We start from the raw sequence: 24,696 nt of genomic DNA, 5'->3' as shown, positions 1-24,696 counted from the left end.
ATGTTTTGTGCTTCTCATTTGTGGTCCGGCACAGGGTTTAGTTCCAGTTGTGTCCCAATCCTCTGATTCACCTTCTTTAGGAACAGCTTCAGGGCTGCTCACAATGCTTAACTCTCCATAATGCCATCCCCTTCATCTCCCCAGTGGTCTTATTGTCTTAACTCTGGATGGAGAGACGGAGTGTTAAGGAAAAAAAAACAAAACAAAAAAACAGGTTAATACACGTTTGGCACAGTGAAAGTAAAGTATCTTTGCAAAGATGCACTCTATTCAAGTTTGTCTTTGAAGAATGTTTTTCATCAGATGATTCCTGCTTCTCCGAACTTGTTTTGTTACCTCGTCTGGCTGTTTTTTAAAGATATTTTACCAGTGATTCATTTTGCTTTTGACATGAAAAGGCTGCTGTTAATGTTAGCAGCAATCAGGTCCATTGATGCGTTGATTGATCTAGGAACATTCAATGATAAAACTGCCTTTCTTGTCATATTCCTGATCCTGTCGTTTGGAAGCCGAGAAAATGTTATGCAAATGATTTGTTAATCCCTTTACATTATTTGTTCCATTTCTCCCGTGCGTTTTCACACTCAATTTCTAGCACAGTGAGCTGACAGGCGGACACCCTCAGATTTCTAATTCTAAGGATGAAAAAAAAAAAGTCAGCCATCCATTTCACAAGATACTTATTTCAATTAATTAATTTGACTCGAGTGATTTGACGGAGAAAAGCACGGAGAGATCCTAAAAGCACTTTGAGTACTTCACTGAAGAGACCTTCAACTTCACCTCTTCCTCTTCTGCTTCTTCTTCTTTGTCTAAGACGCTTGAGTCTAAGCCGATAGAGCAGTAGCACATGTGACCAGTGTTTTGTTTTTTTTTCACACACAGTTTTGTTGTCCCAAAGGTTGGTGTTAAAAATAATAAGAAAGAGGTGGGATGGTCTTAGATTCAAGAAGCTTAAAATGCAAAATCTCAAATAAGCCCAATCCTGTTTCATTTCGGTGGGTTTGTGTTGATCGTCTCAACTGACTCACATCCCGCCCCTCCCCAAATAAAAACACTACAGATTTACGTGGCTTTTCAAAAAATTTATCTAGACATTTATCCAGCTTAATCTTCTTAACATATTAAGGTGATTTTCTTTACCCTGAAGTGGCTGAAGCTGCGAGCTCACCGCCCCTCATGGCACTAAGACCTGAGAGGCATTGTGGACATCTTTCTGCTCTTGAATAAGAGAGAGGTGGGCAGAAGTCAACCTGCTTCTCAGCTGTCTCTGTCCCCGCTGTGCGTCCATTATATATATATATATATATATATATATGTATTTATTTTTTTTGTTTGGTTATTAGTCCAACTGTTGCACTCAGTCAGTGTTCTTAGGCACACGGCTGTGCCAGCACTGCCCACACTGTGGTGTGGAGGTTTGTAGCTCTCAGCTTTCGAGCTGAACTGAAAGAGCTCTCTCACAGAGTAGGTGTTGGCAGGAGGCTTTGTTTCTTTTCTGTGAATGTCATGAGAGGTATGGATAATGAGAAAACTGAAGCACACTGATGGCAGGATTTATCGGGGCGCCAACTTCATGCCTGACTGCAGATCTGGGCATTTTCAGATAGTCGATGTGCTTAACCTTTTCTTCAGATGTGACACAAATCTGAGGATCAGTAGTGACGGTTACAATGTGTTCTTCCTTAAACACCACTTCACAGGCCGGGCAGCTAAAAGGTCTTGGTCAAACTGGAGCACTGTTAATGTCCTTATTTGTCATAATGCTCTGTAGATGTGCTGCAGGGCATTGGTCCATGCCAGGCCGCATCAGTAAAACTGTAAGTTAAAATTTTGAGACATTTATTGTAACTGAAGTCTGAGTTCATTTCTTGTCTCCGTGGTATTTAGCTTACCATCGGTCAAAGTTAATTTAGACATGATGGGGTCAAAGTAAATGTGCAAGTGCTGCAGCAATGATTCATGTTATTTAGACAAGAGTTGAAAGAGTTGCACTTTTTATAACAAAATATTAATATGTTTTTTTTGTATTTTGCATCAGGGATAAATGTGTTTTATTTAGGATAGAATAGATACTAATAAGAGTTGCTGATGAAGACAGCCGCAGAAAGACAGCTGTCATTCTGACATGCCAAAGTTTGCGCAGCTTTCCCCCCCGAGAGTTAATGGCATGCTTAAGTTTAACCCAAAACGTTCAAGCGTCTGCTTTATTTGGAGAATATTCAAACCCATCTACAATGAGCAAAATCCCTGGTTTGGTTTCAATTGTGTTACTTCTCGATAGTTTACTTGCCACCTAGCTCTTTATAGCAGTTTTTTTTTAACTTCTTAACATCTTTGGCTAAAACGTGGAGGGAATATTTTTTGCCTTGTGAGAGGAGGAGTCTTCATGAGTCCAATGTGGTCCCACTTACTGGCTATAAAAAGCTACTACTGGTTCAGTACCAAAGAGATAAATCAAGAGAAACAAATGAAGCTATTGTAAGTCTCAGTTACATACAGTATGTTATGTCTGAGAGCTGACAAAGTAAAGGCAAACAGTTAATTCTCACAATTATGAACTTGCTGCTTTTCTTGAACGATCTACCTCCAGCTATGATTAAAGTTGTGAAATATATATTTTTCTTGGTTCATATTGAATTATTAAGCTGTGTTTTTTTCTTGTTTGTTGCTCTGTCTTTTCTGTAAAGTTCTTTTACATCTACTATTGCAGATTTTGAGTTATACAAAGTTCAAAGGTAAAAAAAAAAACCCACAGTGTTTGTGTCATATGACTGAACCATGGAGGTTTCAGATAAACTTAATCCTGCACTGAAACATAATGCTTCAAAATGCTGATGATAGAACATTTCTTCATGCACAGACGAAGAGTTTAAGTCAGTTAAATTATTGGTTGTACAGTAACTCCTGCCGATATAATATATATCTACAATATCTGTAGCACATCACACTATATTCTAAATCTCCTGCAAAGACAGTGTTGTATTGACTTGAACTCTTGCTTTAGTAAACCGGACAAGAAATGTTATTGCCCTAAATAAGCTGTACTATAATGTTCAGCTGTGATGATTTCTGTGAACATGTCCATTCATTGCATGAAAGCAAAGGTGATGGTTTGCTCTATCCCCTCCTTTATCACACAGGCAGCTACTTGACCTCTTGCACCTGGGCTGAATGTCTGACAGGTGTTAAAATCATACACTGAGGCTGTCCATACAAATGTTGTTGAATGTCGAGCGGCTCCACACAGATGAGCACTTCAAACAAACTACGAGTGTTTGCTTCTCTTCGTTTAGCAGAGAATAGGAGAAATTGATTGGAACTGGGAGGCTTAGGACTGGATTTTCCTCAACCATAATATTTTTTCTTTAACAACTGCAGCTTAAATTTAGATTTTTCCTGGCTTTGTTTTTCATTTCTTTGTCCAAATCCTATCGAGTGGTGCTTCAGGTTTTTCCTTGAGTAAAAAAGTTGATATTGTTGTGGGGAGGGAGAAAGGACTTTTTTCATGTGTGCAGGAATGTAGATTTCTTCCCCCCGTGAAATCCTAATTGTGCCTTGGAGGGCTGGTAGGGTATCTCTGCTCGGCTCAGCTCAACAGGATTTGTGTCTGTGTATGTTAGAGTATGTCTCTTAGCTTGAATGCGGATATAACCCTTTCATAGCACAAGCTGCTGATTTTTCATTTTTGCCGACAGGCTGATCCTGTGCTTCCGCAGTTTTTTTGTGGAAGACATTGAAAGTTTTTGTTTTGAAAGCTTCAATATTTCATTTGCCCCCTTTAAATATTTGATTTTTGTCGAGAGTTTACACAAACCTCCTTCTGTGGATCAACCGTATTTGAACATTAAGCTCTCGAGAGATCTCGTCAATGGTGTATGGTCAGATTGAGAATATAGCTCAGGTCAAAACCACGTCTGTCCCATGTGCTTCTTGAATTATTGCTGTGCGTTTATCTATGCAAATCCAGGATAAGATCCTATCTGCCTGCAGCGACATATCCCCCCTGGAAGTGGTCGATGTGAGTTAGGCAGGATATGGTTGACAGTCAAAAAGGAATTGCAACAACATATGTGTGAAGATTATTTCTGTAGTCATTAATTGTTGCTTGAAAGGGGATTAGGATTAGCAGTCGTACAGAACACTCTAACACCTGTCCTTCCTCATATCTAACAATGTGACTTCAGTTTTCCTTATTTCAGTATCAGTTCAAGTTGGCAAAATAAAAAAGGCTGATTTATTCAAAATGAATCATCAGCGCTGGAAATGATTCAATATGTGCCACATTCAGATGGGTGATATATTATTCCCTTGGGGAGAGGCAAAGATGGAGCTGCAGAGCTGTTTTATTTGTGCTGTCTTTATCAGTGTGTCAGGCAGAGAGGCTGAGCTTGTTCTCCATGAATGGACGAGCCCTTGAACCATAAACCTGTACCTCCTCTGATAACAGTTTTTGCATTGTGATATAAGTGCCATTCTCTGTGATGTCCCCCCTGACAGCGCTAAATATATCAACATACACAAAATGATCTGTCAGACGAATTATTTTATTTCAACCAGTTCTCCAAAACTAAGGATTTTCAGTGCAGCATGCAGTATGCGTTTTTTGAAGACATACTGTGGATTTTGTTCAAAGCAAAGCGATGTATTGTCGATGCGTTTCACCAAGCTTTGCTATTCATGCGCTTGATGTTTTGCCTGTAGGTGAACATTTTACTGTACTTTATGTCTGTGCTATGTATCATTTAATGCTATTTCTGCTGCTGAGACTGCTGAGACTGCTCTGACGTCTGAATTTGCCACATCTTTTAAGGTGATAAGAGTGCTCCCTGAATTACTCAGAGCCCGTGTGATGACATGGCCCTGATTGTCAGACGGGTGGGCTGGTGACACTGGAACACAGACGGTGCTTGTCTGTTTGAAATATTCTGTTTCAAGCTTCCAAGCCCTGGGCAGTCCTCTCTCCCAGTCTCCCAACACCCAGCGTCGCCCACTGAAACAAGACTCTTCCATACTGGAAAATCTGGCCCCGTCAACTGGCAGTCTTGTCTAGGTTCAGCCCACACGCCAAGCACCCCCCCACCACCACCACCACCACCACCACTTCCACTCCTTAATAGGCACTAGAGTTTGCCACCCCATGTAGATGCCTTTTGGTCGCCATCCATGGATGGCGTCAATAGCATCTTCCTACACAACAGTGACTGAACGGAGGGCACAAGAAAATGTGGGAATAATTTACACTTTCTCACTGTACTACCATCAGAAACCATAATTAATCATGATAGAAAAAATGTGGAAGCCATCTTGGCTGGTGAAACACACAGTGCCTGTGAACAGGCCTGACACCTTTAACAGCTCTGATGGCCAAATAGGAATGGGTGTCAGAGTGCTTACAACTAAAGCTCCCTTCATGGCAGCATGAATCCCACCGTCTTCAGATTGTGTGTTTGTGCTGGAAGTGTTATAAGTCTTTCATTTTGTCATTTAATAATATAATATAATGCTACAATAGACATCTTGAGTCATAAAATAAGTGTCAAAAAGATGTAACAATAGCAGTTTATCTCCTCTTAAAATAACTCTGAGGATTTTGCTCAAGCTTCTGTTTTTCTCTTTTCATATATGAAAAAGAAGACATTTGGTTTCCAAAGGAAAATCTGCTGAATATCTGCCCAAATTAGACATGATGGCCCAGATGAAGCTAATTTGTACAGCACATTAAATATGACCTTTAGGTGTTTGCATCTATCAAGTCTTGTGTCATGCGCTGAGATGTTTTTAGTCGCACATATGACGCAGAAGCCAAAACATCCTCAAACCCCAGAAGTTCTTTATCATCCCTCTGTTTTACTTTGAATTCCCCTCAGTACTTTTAGAAACAAATAGAAAAAGAACGTTCTCACCATTAACTTTTATAGGGCACACTTGGTGGAAAAGTAGGAGATCTGTGTTTTCCAGTGTGTGACATGCTTGACAGGCTAATTATGGATATGAGTCCAGTGCTGTAATTTGCCCTGTTTGACTGTGTTTTGCTCGCAGCAGCCAAAGTACATGACAAAAATATTTCTCTCTTGCCTCATTTAACACGGGCTGGATCAGAGGCTCACATCCCAACGCCTGGCTGCATGTTACTTCAGAGTACCTGTTAGTGGTAGTTACTGTGTTGGAGCATGTGCATTTGCAGAAATGCTTCCATGGCAGTGAGTAGGTGTATGTGTGTAAAGCCACAACTAGAAAGTGTTGAAAGCCTCAGCTAGCAAGATCGCATCCAGGGTGACTAATAAGCTTAACATGAGCACGGCTGTGTTGCAAGCATGGCGCGCTGAAAGAAGTCTTCAACGTTGAGAGAAATGCAGAAATGGTTCCCTAGGCTGCTGCTAATTCCCTCACCCCCCTCAAGCTCCAATCAGACTGTGAACCATCTTACTGTTAGCTATGGCTTCATAGCATTTCCAGCCGGATCCACAGAAGTACAAGGCTTTATAATCAGAGTTCAAGACTAACGACATTCAAACATGTTATCAGTGAATCTGGGGGCTGCTTATTTTGTGCTTAAAGGGGAAAAATAATGGATATTGTTGGTATTAGCTTGTGACACAGAGAGAGAGAGAGAGAGAGAGAGAGAGAGAGAGAGAGAGAGAGAGAGAGACAGAGAGAGGGCATTAATATGAAATGTGCAGAATGAAGCGACAAACAATAATTCCTGGCCTCGTCTCACCTTCAGTCATGTGTTAATTTGATTAAATGTAGCATTGTAATACATGCTTTTATGTTCAAACAAATAAAAAATGGTTAATGTGATTATGTAATTATGTAAACTTGTGCTCCATATTTTGCTTTGATTCCTCTTGAACTGCTGCCTCTTCTTGCCGTATAGCTCGCTCCTCTGTTTGGCTACCCAGCGGGGCTCTTGTAGCTGTGTTGTCTTTAGGCCTAGAATATGCGTTTGTATCCACATGTGACTTTCCTTTGACCATGTGGCTCCTCCAAGTGTGGATTTATGAGCCACTTCACACTCCACTCCTGTGTGGGAGGGAGGCCGAGTTAAAAATAGGCAGGTTTGGAGGTAGTGAGCAGTCTGCACTGTGTGAGTTGCTTAAGAACACACCGAGGAGTATTGGCATTCTGTTTGCATATCATTTATATGTGTCAATAATATATCTGAATGCTAATTCAGTCCCTGTTGCTGTCAGTAGCTTTGTGAAAACTATCCAAATCATCCTGTATAACAATTCCATGAGCATCGTGAGCAAAGGAAAAAAGTGGTTTGAAGTTCTCTGCACTGTATGTTTTATATATGCCTTCAGTGAAGAGTTCTAGACTCGTTTTGAAGCAGACTGAAATTAATACTGATGTCTCTTTGTGACCTACAAGAGCAAACAGAAACCAAAGTGATGAGATAAATTTGATAATTTCTTTGTAGTATTTCCTAATGCCTTTTGACCCTGCCACAGAGTCAGAGACAGATTAAGTGTTTTAAAGCACACAGAGCTGAAGTGTTTTGTTTTGTTTTTTTTGAACAGAAAAGATTTTCAGAGTGATTTGTTTAAAGGCTAAAATGGTAGCATGATCAGGGATAGCCAAAATTGACACGATTTGATGGACTTGTGACTGTGAGAGACAGATTTCAATGAAAAGGGCAGAGATTTAGTCCCTCGACATGAAGTCCATACTAAAAAACCTACACTACCATCTATTTTTTGCAACATGGATGCAAACTGTGTACATACATTACAATATGTGATGAATTAAATAATTCAAAATTTTAAAAAAGAAAGTTAAAGTTCCAGGTTTGAGGTATTAATTCTCTGCAATTTAGTGCCAGTTTTACTGAATTTGACAAAAAAGGATCATTTGTTGAGTTTTTAAATTAAATATACAAAAGTATAAAACTGTAAAATGATACGAGCACTTGTGTGAGTCCAGTGCATCACCCCAGTTTGCACGAAGGAATGAATTTTCCTGTCTCTGCTGGCTGGGTGGCATCTTTCACCTTCCCTCTTGGTGTAGCAAAAAAGAGCCTGAACAGATTTTCTGTCTAACCTCTTTTGGATTTGGAAAAGGTTTGCACATCTCCTAACTTATTTTTACCACTTTCTGACTTTAGCCTTCTGTCTCCTTCTAATCTAATCCTGCTTTTAACTTCTTCTGCGTGCAGCCAATTAATTTCTCATCAGGTTAAACTCAATCAAGGGGTAAGCGCCATTACAAGGAGTCAGTCAGTGTTGACACTTTTCAAATTGTCAGGCAAAATGTTGCTCCTAAAGTTATTTATTTATTCTGTATCATGTATGTATTTAATTTTTTAGAGTATATTCATTTGCTTTATATTTTGCATTACTTAGTTTTGTTTTCCTGTGTTTCTTTAAGACACTACAGGCTGCACCAGGTAGTTATGAATAACATCAAGCAGTAACTTACACTACTGACCTTTTTGAAAAAAAAAAGAGAAAAAAAAAGAGTGAACCCTAGAATTACACATCTGTGATACATGTGATACATCTGTGTATCTTATTTCCTGTGCTGCATCCCCAGCCATCCCAATGGATGACTCAACTGATGGCTCATGAAACCTTTATTTAACTTTATATTATGCAGTAATTGTCATAAACAAAGAAAACCATTACACAACTTAGAACAAATACACTGACAAAAATACCATCCATATTTGCAACATTACCACACATGACATTAGGTAACACATATTGTAGTAGAGTGTTCATAGATAATTCACACAGACGTGCTGACAATAAAAGCATTTTAATTTAATTTGCTAACAAAATCAACATTAACCGTTTTTACAAGAGTTAACTAACAAAGGGCTGGACAAGCTAAAGGCTTGTGGCTAAGCTTGTGTAGCTACATGTAGGCACGATTGCTTTCATCCAGAAACAACAAAATACACAAATCACCATTAAATAAATGACCAAACATGATATGTTGATAAATCCCCTGCCTTGTTTTATAAATATCACGTTATCCACAGGTATGTAGCTAGCCTGCCTTCAAAATAAAATTCCTTATGACATGAAAGGTAAACATTTTTTCTTTTGTTCACTTTTTTTCTTCTTCATGTGTCATTTACACATAGGTATATTTCATAGTCAGGTATATTTCATTGGATTATAATTCCTTTGAGACAGGACACCTGATTTGCACTTTGTGGTTTAGTATGAAACAGGTCTTTTGTCACTGCTTACAGTCAGAAACAATGAGGTTTGAAATGTTCTGCAGATCAGGGGTGGGGGTTCAGCTGTTATTCATGACAATGTGGACCTCCTGACCTGCAAGGTTAGTGACCTCTGGGTGAATGCATCCAAACCCTCTTCTATCTCCATCTCATCTTGGGTCTACAGCCCCACTCTCTGGTCAGGATTCAATTACTACTGCCTGGATGACCTTTGACCCCCCCACCGGGATGAACTTCCTTCTCTGACCCTGCCAGTCGCACCTCTGTTAACCGTCCCAGTCATTCGCTCTTTAACCCATCAAACTGCTACAGTGACCTGCCTCCAAAGTGACACCTTGTTACTGCCTCTTTTGTTTAAAAAAAATAAATAAATACTTACTCTGCAAATTCACTCAACACTAGTTTGTTAATTCAGTTCAATTTGAAATACTTAATGATAATGTATGGGTAGAAGGCAGTGAAATTGTTGCTTCAGTTTCATCATCATTAAAGAAAATTAACTATTACAATCGTATTTGGTAGTTTCTGTTTTCCTGTATTTCCAGATCGATCTCTCAACCTTGCCCTAATCTGCAGTCGATGGTTGTTAAGCCATTGCTGTCTCTTAATCACAACACAGATACCTGTTAATTACCAAAAGAGTTCAAGTGTTTTTGCTACTTAAACAGGGCTTTGAGATCGATGCCTTGCTCTGCCCCGGGTCGGATTGTGAGCACAGTTGACCATTTAATGAATCATTGTGGGTTCTGTATGCAGAGGCTGAAGGAGATGAAGAACCAGAGGATAAGGCAATGAGTGTATTAATAGGCAGCTGCACGGACAACACTGTTTAGTATTGGGTCAGGGATAAAGCATGAACTTGTAAACTCACACAGGGGCTTCTCCTCCCTCCCTCCCACCCTCCCTCTTGCTAACTCTCTCTCGCCCTTCGTGGTGTCATCAGTTAGCAGAGCGGGGCTCAATAGCACAGGCTGCTTCTACGAGAGCAGCGATTAGACATCTCTCTGATTCTCATCCCCAGCAGAGTTCACTCAAAGGTAAGCCAGTAGTTCTCATCCTCAGAGACACTGGTCTTCCTCGGCCTTTGTTCTTCCTCATCTTTAGTTTTCTACACACGTTATTTATTCCATACGTCATGTTTCACAATCAAAGAAGATAGAGGTTCCAGGTGCAGACTAACAAAATGATTTATCTAAACGAAGGACAAGGAACCACCAGGAAAACTTAACTGGAAACACTGGTATTAAAGAGGAAAAGCCATTTAGCACCTTCTGGGAGGTAGACACGATGAACTGACATCGAGGGAAAGGATCATAGAGAGTAAACACACACTGAGCTAATCAAATACCGGTGAGATAATGACAGAGGTGAAAAGGTGGGGCACACAATCTCAGTGGAGAGAAGACACACAAAGACAGGAAGTAGAACTAGACAAGTCACTCTGGGGGCAAGGACTACAAAATAAAACAGGAAACGCCAAAACTAAACTGAGCAATATGACTGGACAAATTGTTAAGACCTGCATAGGCCGTATCATAAACTGACCCTCTTCCTACTCACTCCCAAAGATAAACCACATGAACAACCAACATTTCAGTTCCCATTTATTTATTTTATTTTTAAACACAATTAAACAAAAATTTAGGGAGATCACCGTAAGAATAACAAACAAAACATCTGCATGCATTCAAACCTACCATACCTGACTCAAAGAAAAAAATGAAAGACAATACAGGTATCTACAAACTGGGAACAGTCATGCCTGGGTCGTAAATAAAAAAAAATGAAACAGGAAACACAAAGATTGAAACTCAGGGCTGTGAACACATGCAATTGACTTGGAGTTTGCGTTTCATGTAATCTCTAAATAATAATTTAAAAAAAGAATGCAAAAAACTTCAGACTTCTATATGGATATTAATAACTTCAGATTATCCATAAAAGCCAGTCCCTTCAATTTTAAGAGGTGTCGCTGATGAGAACCCCTCCCCCTACATCTCCACTACTTTCTAGTGGCTGCGACAGAGATAACCAGTGGGCTGCAGAGTTTATTCCACCCGTGTGGCATCTCAGGTGTGTTCCCATTGGGCCGTTTTGTGGTGATCACAGCAGGCTGTGGGAGGTTAATCCCAAGAGATCGCAGGCTCAATCTTCCCCCACCTCCAGCCTGCACCCAGGAGCCTCATATCCCCTCCTGTATAATGACCCAACATAGCTGTGTGGTCTGTGGCTGACACCTACCCGAATTTCACTTCTGCCTTTGGCTCTCAGATTTATACAAGTCCTTTTAATATGAATTAAACCTCAAGAGTGGGCAGATAGAATATTGCATCTTTTACTATAATCTTAATTTAGTTCATAAAGAATATGCATTAAACCAAGGAACCGTAGACCTTAACTAATAGCTTTGTCTTCTGATATTTCATAAGTGATCGATTTGATCACTCGCAGCATCATCCAGGCTTAATTGTGAATTGTTGTTTGTTGTTAGCCAATGACACCAATCACATATTTGTGGAAACTGCACGCCTTCCAGTATCCATCTATGAGAATTAGTCTTGTTAAAACATGTTTGATATACATTTATATCAAACATGGAGCCCTGATAAATTATTTCAGATGGCAGAATATGCATCTGTTTTTCCCTGGAGTCTTTCACACATATCTGTGTGTAATTAATGTGGATATTGACAGATGGAGGGAAAAAATGTCCTTGTAAGAGAGAAGGGTACATGCCACAATGTGTGAAGTGCAAGCATGGAGGGAGCCTCTTGTGTTATTTGCTGCCGGTGCCAGCTGGACCAGCCAAGTTCTTCCAGGTAGAAATTCAAGCAGTAAATTTGCGCAGAAATCATTGAAACACAGTGCCCACCAAAAATAGTCCAGGATTTTGTTGTTACAGTTGGATGTGAATGTGAAATGTTCTTATGTTGTTCTAAATGTGGCTTTTGAAGATCTAAGCCTGTCTCATACACTGTATCTCCATCCATGGTAACTTACGTGAAATATCCTATAAAGTGCTATTCCTTTCTGTGATAATTGTGACTGCAGGTCATTTTTAATTTCAATGCTTCAATTACCTCTTAGACAGTTTGTGTGTATCTGTGTGCATGTGTGTGCTGTTATGTTATTTCACAATACATCAGGGTCTGACTTAAATATTAGTGTAACTACATTATCACAGTGTCTTTGCCTGGTAGCAAACATGTACAAATGAGGATTACAACTCTTCAGAAGGCAACAGGTCATGGTTGGTAAGCTGCCTGGGGGGGTCACTGATATAGAGTCACTTTTGACAGGCTGTGGAGGAGGCTCTATTGTTGCTGGTGTGTCTGGATGTTACCTGCAGGCACTATCGCTGAGACTACAGTATTATCCTATTATTAGGCTTAGTTGTTTACGCTTATTACTGCTTGTCAGGTAGGCAGAGAATCCTTCTGGAAATGAACATCTGCAGAAAAATACATGACTACTTCTTTATCTCGTTCAAGTGCATCGGCTTACGATAATATTTCAGAGCCCTTTAAGAAGAACGTCTCGATAGGACTCAACAAACAGAAATGTGAGGCTCATGTTTACGCACAGGCATTTTGATTCTTTGAAATGTCAGTGTTAGGGTGTAAAAAAAAAAAAATGTTTGCATCTGTTTTATATGCATTTAAAGCTGATATCATTATGCTTCGGTGTACGTTAAGAGAGTGCAACGTGAATAGAGACAGCCCTCATTAATATCTCTGTTTGTAGAGGAAGTGAACAAAATAAAAAAAGCCCATCATATGGTCTGGCAGATTTTAGGCACACGACCAGGGATGACAAATGTGCTCTCGCAATAATTCAATCTGCTCTCATAATTCTCTAACTTTTAGGGACAGACAGAATCAAGATTTTCAGGCAGTTAAGCCGCCAAGTCAACGTCCAATAACTGTGATCAAGTGTTAGTTAAGATGCTTTTTCTCTCACTTTATCTATTGACAGATTGAGGGGTACAAAGATACTGTGTAAGTGGCAGAAAGTTACTGTGAATATGTTAATGAGTGGATTGGGTGTTGGATCCAAAATCCTGTCATTTGATTGATGTCACAGTAATGATATTAAGTTTGAGGATGAGAAGAGACAGAGCTGTGCTTTGGCTTTTACCAGCATGTTTTATCGGGTTTGCAGAATCTATATATTTCCATGTGCATCATATTTTTACTACTGTTTAATTTCATGCATTGTGGAACACATTTGTCTCCTGTAATGTTTTTTTTTCAAAGCAACATTTTGGCCTTGACAGCTGAAGTAAGACTGTGTTGCGATTGTGTGTCAAGCAAACAAAAGGCAAACCCAACCTTCTGGTATGAGCTGGTTTTTGTCAGCTTTGTGCACCCACTTGACAAATCAAGTGACAGCGTAAAAAAAACAAACCACAAATATTTTGAATAGAACAAAACTCACACTTTCCAGCGTTTTTTTTTTTTTTTTTTGATTTACTTAGAAAAAGTCAAAGCTATGATAGTAAAGGGAGGGCGTGTTTTGAAGTGTTTGAACAAAGTGGGGTTCGCTGCAGAGATGGCTGTCGAGCCTTGGGCTGCGTGATGCACAAACAGCACATGGCTGTGTTTAGAAAGCAAAAGGGATCAGGTGCCGTTGTTAGTGGAGCTGCCTCTGGGTCAATCACTGTGTGTGGCACTGGAGTAAAGCACATTGTCTGTACACCAAGTCCTAACATATCACTATCTTTGTGTTTGCAGACTAAGGTGTATGTTCTGGTGATGGTTGATCCTGATGCTCCAAGTCGCAACAATCCTAAGGCTGCTAACTGGAGACACTGGCTGGTGGTGGACATGAAGGTACAGTGAGTCTGTTCAAACCTCCACTCTCACTTTAAAAACAGTCTCAGACACAGTGTTTGTTATTGGATTAGGAACTCATGTGGTAAAACATTTTTAAAAAGTAGCGTTTGGATATTTTTTCATGAAAATTGTGCATTTTCATAATCTCTCGGTCTCACTTGGCATGTCTCTTGTTTACATCTGCACTGGGGCCGATCGTAAGGGCTGAAAAATTATGAATGGTTTTTTAGCCTAACTTGGTGAAAAAAAGGATGCCAAGTTGAAAAAATGTTAATTTTTCATATCATGTATCTTGTGCAATAAATGCCTGTGACAAAAGTGTGGGAGTAAGTCTTTCTAAATGGCTGTGAAAGTTTGCAAGGCCCTGTCAGCAGCAATTTCCCTCTGCTGCAGAGAGCCCGGGACGTGTCAATGCAGGCGTGTGAGACTGAGATTGAGGAGAGCAGCATGTGAGGCGCACACTCTTTCTCCCATAGAGCTACAGTTCCCTCAGCTCCCCCTCCAGTGGAGAGATCTTGGCAGAGTGTCCTCCCTTCATCTGTTCCCCCAGGCAGAGCAGCTCCCCCAATGATCCACACTTCTCCATATTTTACACCCCCGAAATGGGCACGGCTCCGATCCCCTTATTTCTCTTCATATTTCACTCCTTTTCATCCTTTTCGTTTGTGTGTTTTCACAGTCTTGCATTCTAACGCCAAATGCGTGTTGAGTTGTTGATTGCCTCAAATATTTGGAGGTTTGCAGACATTTTTTAATCCTGCGGGAACCGGGAGATCAACCCAGTAGATTAAGACAAGTGGTCTTATAAACAAGCACACAAAGACGCTTCGGCGATGTATCACTGCTCCCGTTTCATTTTATAAGGCACTGTTGTACTCTAAGTAATCCAAGTGTGATGTATCTGGAATATTTTTTAGTAAAGCTCTCAAGGGGAATAAATTGAGAATTTTTACGAGTGCATCCGTGATTTGCTTTAGTGATGATTTATACAACCGCATTTCAGTTTCTGCTCATATCTACCTCATATCACTTTCATGCATCAATAATATACATAAAAACAGTCATTTCCACCTACAAATTACTTTAGGAATTTTAGTCCTTTTTTTCCAAGCACATAATCTGTCTGGTCGTATCAACAGCCTGAATAAACAAATGTCTTTCAAGTGCTCAGACAGACCACGTTCACTTCAGCAATTCAATTTCCTGTCACTTGTGTGGGCGTTGACCTGTGTTGTCCATGTAGGGATTGGCCAATGTGACGTGATGTTTGTCTGATTGTGACTGGTGGTTGGTCAGAAGGGTTAATGAGCCTTTTGAGTGATGCCAACCCCTTGTGGGAGGTGTTTAATTGACCAGGGTGGCTAGGTGACTTCACACAACCTCTCCTTTTTTTAAAGTGTCCATGTGAATGTGTTGGATTTAGTTTCAGTGTAGTTGTGAATTTAAAAGCGATGTCAGCCTATTGTTATTATTGTATTGATACATACACACCTAATTGCAGAAGAAATACCAGACTAGTTTACAAATATGATGCTTTGAATGTCTTTAATAATCATGAGGCTAAGGGAGGAGATTTCTCTCACTGTGGGCTGTTTAGTCGAGCTAAAGTCAGGGGTCGTGCTTTCATGTGTCAAACGGATCAGTGTTATGATGTGTGCTTTTTAAACATTGTGAGCATAGCCACCATATTATTTCTAAATATATTCATTAATCCAAGGTCGTGCAATCTGGCCCCAGCTTGAAGATGTTTCCATAATTAGCGTGAATGTTTTACTGTTATCTGTAGCGGTACAAGATTTTCCCTGATTCTGCTACAAGTGATGTGAGGTCAGGATGGACCATGTAGCACGGCACAACAGATTTACACAGATTCTTCAGCCGAGGTCTCATTAGAGAAAGATCCATCATGAGCTCTTTAGTGAACCACAGAAGGAGATGTTTGAGGGTTTGATGCTGTACATTATTCATCCATAGCTATAGCATGGACCTTTGCATGTTAGCATTTACTGTGAAAGCAGACAGGTTCAATTCTTAAAATCAGTCGCCATTACCTCGTGCTACCAAAAAAAATAATACGTCCTGACATAATCCAAACAATCGTTTCAAGACATTATAATAACCAATTTAAAGGAATTGTTGAACTGTTTATTGTTTCACAAACTGTGACTCAAAGGCTGAGAACTATCAATAGAAGAAGCACACGTTTCTAACTGCTATAGAACAGATATACAAGATGTAATGTCTTCATTTTAAAATTGTTCACAGAATACGAAAAAAGACATACCTTAAGATGTCAAACCTGTAAAAAGCCAGGAAGTAATGCTTTTCTGCCAGGTGATGCTAGTTAGCATTTAGCTGGATTTTCAACTGTTTTCACTGTCTCTTATTTTGTTGAGCTCATAATTAATTCAATGTTGATAACAAACTAGATGATCTCTTAACCATTGTCTAGCTCTCTCTCCGGCAGGCATTAAGCATACATCGCTTTTTTGATTTTGTTGTCTTGGTGTTCTTTTTTTTGTGTGTTTCTTGCTGTGTTGTTAAATGAACAAAAGGTTGAAAGATCACATTCGTCTCTAAGATTCCTCTAAGCTTAAGCCAGAAATGTTTAGCGCTTTTTCCGCGTGTGTCTTTTGTTCATTTTGGATGTGCTTTTGTATATGTACACAGCCTCTGACAGGAAACCATGGCAAATATGTGACTCAGTAGATAACATTATTACTTTCTATGTCTGTATAGGTTACTCTGGCTCATCCATGTACTGTAGCTTTAAAACTTATTTTTTATTTAGTAATCATCAAATTTGACTTGTAAAAGACAATCCTGTTTTAATGCACACGTCAGGTGTCACATCATTACTTTTGACTGCCAGACTTCGTTTACTCATGCAGTAAAGTGTTCACCGTGTGGCTGGCTGTCTTGTCTTCTCCCACCAGCTGTCCAGTTTTTTTCAGAACTCACATTATTAGATTCTGTTTTTTACTTTTTCAACGCTGAGGTCATTCTTCAATGACCTAGCCAGCTACTGAAATTGTAATTTAGAATCTTCTGCAACACATTCAGTGTTTTACATCAATTATGGACAATTACCAAAATAACCATCAACAGATTGTTGTCTAGCTGTGGAAGTGGAAATCCAGATTGTGAGCCTCTCCCTCCCGCTCTCTGCTCTCTCAGAGTTTAAATCAATGCAGATGTTCCGGTATGGTCTCGCAGCGATAATTACTGTAACAAGCAAATCATTAGTATGTGAATAGAGGCAGCTTATACAAATACACCACCGGGTGTTACTTTCACTTGTTAATACTTATTCTCTCATTATACTTTTGGCGGTTTGTGAGTCAACATGATGCAATATGAACTTGCAAGAGAGTTAAAGCTCTTCTCCTGCTCTGAGAAAAGCCAAGGTGTTCATTATCGCTGTGAAATCCCATTTAAACAGCGATGTGTAGCCTAAGGTTTTTATGGATTTCTTACTCTTTATCATGTATGAAGTTTCTCTCCTTGAAAGATGCTTTTTGACGGAAATAACTTTTCTATACTAAGGCTGTGCAGGAGTATTTACATAAAGATCATTATTGTATTTTCTGTGCCTCAAGTCATTTGTTTGTAAAATGATTTTATTTAAAAAAAAATCTTATCTTGAAATATGTAAACAGTATCCACCAGAGTCAAAGGTGTTAAAGCTATTTGTGTTTCTGTTGTAAAACGGTCTTCACATATATTCAGGATTACATCTCCAGATTATCTCCAACATGCTCTTTGACTTTTTAAACCATAACACGTTTTTCCACTTCCTCTCACTCTCTAAATGGACAGTTCAGCACACAGTGTTCTGTGCTTATTATGATTATGGTGCATCAGGGATATGCATACTTTTACATCCTTCTCTCTTGTAGCAGCTCCCTAAGGGGGACAGAGCCTGTGTTCTGCTGCCGGTCAGGAAAATACAAACAGTGAAGTATTGTGACTGTATCAGACCAGCTGGCTTTGTGTTTGTGAATTCTGCGGCCTGCAGAGATCGTCTGCTCCACACCTCAAGATGTCCTTTAACGACAAGCCATTAGGCGTGTAACTTCTTACTGCATTACTGTATGCTTGTTATTTTTACTTTGTCTTTTTGTTTTTCTAAACCAACAGGCCGAAACTCAAGAGAAGTGTTTTGTTTTTGTTTTTTTACCATCAGATAAAATTGTTATTTGCTTTCTAAACGAGATAGTGTGTGAATTAATGTAAAGCTACAAGCCTCTTTTTTACAATTTCATATTTTTTTTACAATTTCACTGAAGAAGTGTTGCAGGTTTCTTTCAGTAGTTTAGTTTGGGTGTTTTTATAGGGGATCTTTATTCTTAAAGGAGGAAAAATCAAATCAGTATGGCACTCCATCTTTGTCTTGTCATAGAAACATTTCTTAATACACTTTCTTTTCTGTCTGTGTACGGCTTACGGTAAACTAAAAAGTCGTGAATCATTAGTAGGCTACCTGAGAAACAGAAAACGATAGTTTTGAGTTGTGAAATAGCATTTTAATCACAGCAAGATCCCTTAGTTTGTTTTAACCAAAACAGCTCTACAGTATTGCAAATAAACATACATAATTGCATTGTTCTTTATTCTGTAATTATCCTACTGTGGCATGTTAAGATTTAAGTGTTTATTTTTGACAGACAGCTGCCCCCATATGGAAGCCAAAAACATTTCTCAAAGGCCAGGCAAACCATAGCGAGCTTCACTGAGAGAACAAAGAACCAATGGTATTATTCATAATTAAACTCTTATTGTGTACTCTGCTGAATATTTCCATTCTTCTGCCTCTCTCCTGCTCACTCTCGTTTCCCCTCTCGGTCCCTTGCACCTCTTGCTGGGAACATCTGTCTGGCGTCAGAGAGGAGCCTGGCTGTGCAGATTGGAGCAGGTAGAGGAGCACATTGTAGCCCAGCTAATGATGAGAGTGTCTGCCCTCTCTCTTGGAGGAGACGCAAGCTGCTGCTTCACGCTCGCTCACTCCACTCATACGCCCAGGGAAACAGATTTCCAAACATATGCAGTATGTTTTTAATCCAGTTGAGCACTTCATTTCCCAGCAAACACAAATAACCTTACGGGACATCCATATCTTATGACAAGGGGGTGGGCGCAAAGGAATTTAACAATTTTCCTTTTTAATGTGATTTTTTTTTTTTTTTTCCTCCAAAGTTGCTAAACATGCTCATAACCCAGGTTAACAGTTTGCTTGTTTATGGTTTCAAACTTTTACATAGAAGTGCCTCCTGGCTCCGAGTCATATGAAGCAACTTTATCCAATCCAAACTCCCCTCTTTGCCCTGTTGTTCTTCTTTGTTTCAACTTTAACTGACAGCATGAACACATGTTCTTTGTGTCTTTAAGTGACTTATAGAATTTAAACAGATTGTTGTCAAATAATGTATATGAGATGTCAACTAAGCATCTGCTGCCTGCGAGTAATTAAGAGTTATGCCTTAAAGACATATATTTGGTAGCACAATAGACATTGTGTTATTGTACTGTTCATCCATTTTGCAGCTTGAACTAGTTAAAGCCTGATACAGTTAACATACAGGTCATTCATCTTTTTTCAAAACTATCCAAAACCTCCCTTGGTACAAGTCAACAATAGCCCTTAACATGGAGGCCCAGCTGGAGGTGCTTAACATTTAGAGCGGTGCTCATCCTGCTGTCAGCTAACGACAGACAAATGTCAGAGATGCTCCTACATGGAAGTCATTCCCTCACTACACCTCATCAGCCTCTCCTAAAAAAAAACAACTCTCAGCCAGCTTGACTTTTTTAAGCATTTACTTGTTTGTTTTTAAAGCTCTTTAAAGTGTGTATGGACCATAGAGTAGCTCATTCTAAGGCTATATAATTCATTGTGTGTATGGCTGTGCTGTTTGCAAGCGTGGATCTGTGTGCATTGCCTCTCATGCATTTGTCAGTGCACCAATCCAAGCCAAAACCAATTAGTCCCCCAAAATATATTATATATTCAGTGTTTCCCATAGCATGATATTAGGGGGTGCCACCCTTGAAGGTCAAGTTATAATATATATTTTTGTACTTTTTTAGATTTATTTTTGGGCTTTTTGTTCCTTTATTGTAGAGATAGGACAGTGGATTGAGTCTGAAGAGAGTGGTTAAAGATTTGCAGTAAAGGAGCCACAGGTCAGATTCAAACCTAGGCACCTATGGAGGACCTCAGCCTCCATAGATGACACACTGGGCCCCAAGTTAATGTTATGTAATGTAATGTTTTATATAGTGCTGGATATGGCAGGACAGCTGTCATTAAAAGAAACACATGGACACCAAGATTCCTTTAAGTGTTGTGTCAGTGTCAGTCTGAGTAATGTCCGTAAATGATATGAAATGTCAACAACCAGTGTTTTTACACCAATACTTTGTTTCTCCAGGTACCTGAATCAGCAGCAGAAAAAATGGAAGAAAAAAAGAGGTTTTGGCAAATTTCCAGTTCGAACCACAAAATTGTTGCAAGCCCACGTCATACCTGCTTAACTTGTTGCCACTGTGGATTTGTCCCTATTGCTCTATTGCATCCGGACCCCCTTGGTTTTGTTTTTTTTGTCCAAACAGCCTTTTAATAATATCGATCTTATCTTACATGCAGCTTATTAACAAACAGGTTCTTCTTCAGTGTGGGCTGCTGCTCTCACTGTTCTCCGCCACCTAAAGGGAGAATTACATAAGAATCCTCCGCTCAATTGTCAGCTCCATCCCCCGTCCACATACAACAAACACACACTTATACTCGCATGCACACACAGTACTGCAGCAGATAACCTACCAAGCCTCTTTAACAACTGACCTCCCTGCTGTGGTTGCCGTGGAGAGATGATTGAGGAGGTTTCAGTGCATGAAGAACATGAGCTGCCATGGTTTCCTGTCAGAGGCTGTGATTGGGCCATGGGAGAATAACCATCCAGAATCTAATTTTCCCATGTTGCCTAATTCTTGTTGTTTTAAACACACAAAATTAGGCTTCAGTGGGAGGAAGAAAATCATATTGCATCTCTTTTAAATTTTTATTATTTAAGGACGTAGGCCTGCTGAGTGTCAGTCAGTGTGCTACATTGATTTCTACCGTGCTCTCTGTCCTCGATATATCACTATAGCTCTCCAAGAAAACAGGGACAACCTGGAAAGCCCTCTTTGATCCAGTCTGTCACACTATAGACTAGTAAGGGTAAAAAAAAGAACAGATTGGACCTTCTCCATGCAAATGCAGTTTTAAAAACCAGTAGCTCCGCACGCATAAAGGCGCTTCTTTTAATATGTGCCCCCTTTCTTCACACCCACGACCATTGTGTATAAAATCCTGTTTTTCCTGAAAAGATTTCTAGTCGCAGCCGCAGACAATGTTCCCCCACACAAGCTGTCGTCTTTGTCATACCCCCCCTACCACCGCCAGCACCACCACCCTCCCCTCCACTTCAGTCAGTAAAGCAGGATCTCTGGCAGTCGGCCCTGCGTGCAAATTCATGCGTTTCAAGGGTACAGGTGGGGGGCTTTCTGGAGTCTGCCTACCTGTTTCCCTGTAAACTGGTCAATTTTGACTGACGTGGACGTGGAGGGGAAAAAAAAGTGGGCTTGGATGCCAGAAGGGGGGAAGAGATGGGCGGGTAAATGAACAAATGTCAGGGTTAGTAGGGGGTTGCTGGGGCCCAGACTGGAAAACGCTCCCTCCCAGGGGTGTCTCTTGATAGGGTACAATGAAGGGGAGTGAGGCATGCTGATAAAAACAACTCACTAACAATTATGCTAACCTAAAATAGCCCTTACTTAAGTATATAGTATGCTTGCCAGTTAATTGTACACAAAAACAAAGACTTCACAAAAGACTTCCTGCAGCCAATGTATTTTCTTGTATTTTTGGCATGATAATTAAGTGTGACTGCTATGAATGCAAAGTTGGCACATATCAGTGGCCTGTCTTAGTCTATGTAATGATTATGACTGTTTGTATTGCAAAAGTTGTTCTCAAGTTTAAAATTAGAAAACCACAATATAGGACTTGAATCTGCAGGATGTTGTGTACATAGTGTGACAAGAGTAACATTATGTATCGTAAAAAGGGTATCTACTGTGACTTTATAAATAAAAAGAATATGTGTTTTAAAATCAACTTTAAATAGAATGTTTAGTACTGCTCTGTTTTATGAATATTATAGGATCATTATTTCTATTTTTGTTATTTAAGGGTACTTAATAATGACAAAAAAAATGCACAAGCTGAGTCCATTCTGTGTAGATTAAAGCCCATATTTGTTCTGAAAACAAGGATCTGACTGAATTGGAATTTAATGACAGCGTTCCTAATATCCTCAGAAATAATTATTTTCATAATGGGAATGGAAGAGCTACCATCAATACAAAGCATTCAGAAAAAGCCAATATTTTAACCAGCCATCCTTGAATAATTTGTGTACAATTGCTGCATTTCCTCTGGATTGTTCTCTGGATTTGTTCAACTTGTGCTTATTGATATGCTGTAGGACTAACAACCGTAAAATCTACTAAGACCTCTGATCTGTACTATTGACCATTATCATAGCCAAGAGGTTTGTTACAATGTGGTATTTTTATGCTACAGTTTGTGAGAAACCTGTTTACATTCAAGGGTGCTGTATAGTTCACTTCTCTCCGCTGCTCAGTCGGATTCCAAAGCACTGTATAGATTTCTTTCAGCTGATGAAATTAAAAAGACAGCAGTGTGTGTGTGGTGTGCCTTCCAGCAACGCGATTTGCCTGTGAGTTCACGATACGGGTTGAGAGGGGAGTTCCTTTGGGGGGGATTAAATAGCTCCCTCTCTTCCTTCCCTCCTCCCCTGCCCTCCATACTTGCAGAACACAAACAGCTTGAAGGGCTGTACAGTACTTGTACAGCATGTTTGCCACAGTGCTGCTCACAGGTAACAATAAGCCAAGGTCAAAGGTTAAGAGGGATTGTGAAGCTCGGATTCTTGTGCGTTCCTCTGGCAAACATTGTGCATGCAGGCAAAGGAAACAGTGCCCATGGTATTGCTGGGAGAAAGTGAGGAAAGGAGCGAGTAAGTTGGCTTGGAAGAGATGGGGTGCTTGAAAAAGACCAAGACCACGGCCAGTTTCACTGAGATGTTTTGGACTGGCCTGCAATGTTAGGTTAGTCCTATAGCTTTGTTTTCTTGGACAAGTTTAATTCCAGTTAAACAACTAACAAAACTAATCAGCGTTAAAAACCCCAAGAGCCTAGCTCCCCTTCTAACTACAGAAGTTAATGAGGCTGCCCTTAAAAGAAACATAAAGGATTTTGTTATGTAAAATGAAATTTACATATATCAATATACAATTTGCAATATATCTTCCCTGATTGGTTTTGCCATGGCAACCTCTAACTCTTTTATCATTTTAAACTCTGTAGTACTTTGAGATTTTAAAAATGTAAAGTGTTTTACAAATAAAATGTATTGTTATTATTATTATTAACTTTCCCTTAAGAGTGCGGTCACACTGACAATCCGTACCGTGCATAAGCATGCTTCACCCCTAAAGTCCAGTTTGTTTTACCAGTGTGACCGCCTTCATGATGGAGAAATCCGGGTTTATGGCTGTATCTGACTAACATGACTCAAAATAAATCACAAAGTATCTGTCATGTTCTCCGTGTTGTTCTCCGATGTGCAGATGCAGACATGGCCGCGTGTTTTTTTTTATTTTGTTAATTCATTCATGACTGTATCTGATTAAGGTGACTCAAAGTGAACCTTTCAAGTCAGTGAAGTAGCTGTCGTGTTCTCCAATGTGCAGACGCGGATTAAACTGCGTGTCCCTTTTTTTTTTTTTTTTAAATTGCCTGTTTTTAAAGTGAATTCATAATAACATAAAGCATGCATGTTACTGTATTACTACTTTATGTCCAAGAGGTAATTTTGCTTAGGCCCTGTTTGCCTTTGAGCAGTGTGAGTGCAGGCAGTGCCGGCCAGCAGGGACATGGGAAGTGGGGCGCCAATCATGCTTGAGCATGGTATGGATTACCAGTGTGATCATGCCCATAGACTCTTTTTACCGTCTTGTTCTGCTGTCCTTTTACTGTCTTGTCGCACAATCAGTCGCCCTTCAGGGACAAATAAAGTTGAAGTTAAGTTGAGTTGGGATTCCTCTTGGACCTTATAGGAGCCCATAGGCTGAGGAAGCCTTTATCACCTGAAGAGTACATTCTAGAAAGCACCAATGAACCCGAACAGTGACTACTCCTCTGTTTTGAAGGGAGTGGGTTTGATTTGGTGGTGGCCATTATATAGCAGGTATCAGTAAAAGACAACCATTTGTACCCCTGATCTATTTCTCCAAAACACTCCTCTTGCAAAGAGCAACTGTGATATTTCTCACTAGTTTGTTTAAAGCCTACTTTGGTTGGAGACTGACACGCTATTCAGACTGACCACAAATATTCACTTATCTGCACACATTTATTAACATGCTTGTTTAAAAGTTTACAATCAACCATCAGTCTTTCCTCAAAAATGAATTGCCACCATAGTTACTTTTTTTTATAGTGACTTTCTAAAACGTTTTTTCTGTTTCATTTTGGCCAAAAATAGCTTAATGTCCTTAATTAAAAAAAAGTAAAGGTGTTGTTGTGCAGCATGATAG

General features: G+C 39.7%; 1 protein-coding gene across 1 annotated transcript in view; it reads left to right on the top strand.

Annotated features, from left to right (window-relative positions):
* pebp4 (phosphatidylethanolamine binding protein 4) overlaps positions 1 to 24,696 on the top strand; it is a 51,795-nt gene that overhangs the window by 7,862 nt on the left and 19,237 nt on the right. Inside the window, exon 4 of the mRNA XM_079343948.1 lies at positions 13,927 to 14,025. Coding sequence (XP_079200074.1) covers positions 13,927 to 14,025 — 99 coding nt within the window. The remainder of the gene's footprint in view (positions 1 to 13,926; positions 14,026 to 24,696) is intronic.

Source organism: Symphodus melops, assembly GCF_947650265.1.
Source record: "Symphodus melops genome assembly, chromosome: 1".
Lineage (NCBI taxonomy): Eukaryota > Metazoa > Chordata > Actinopteri > Labriformes > Labridae > Symphodus > Symphodus melops.
The sequence above is the reverse complement of the archived record's forward strand: the minus strand, read 5'-3'. Positions and strand labels throughout refer to the sequence as shown.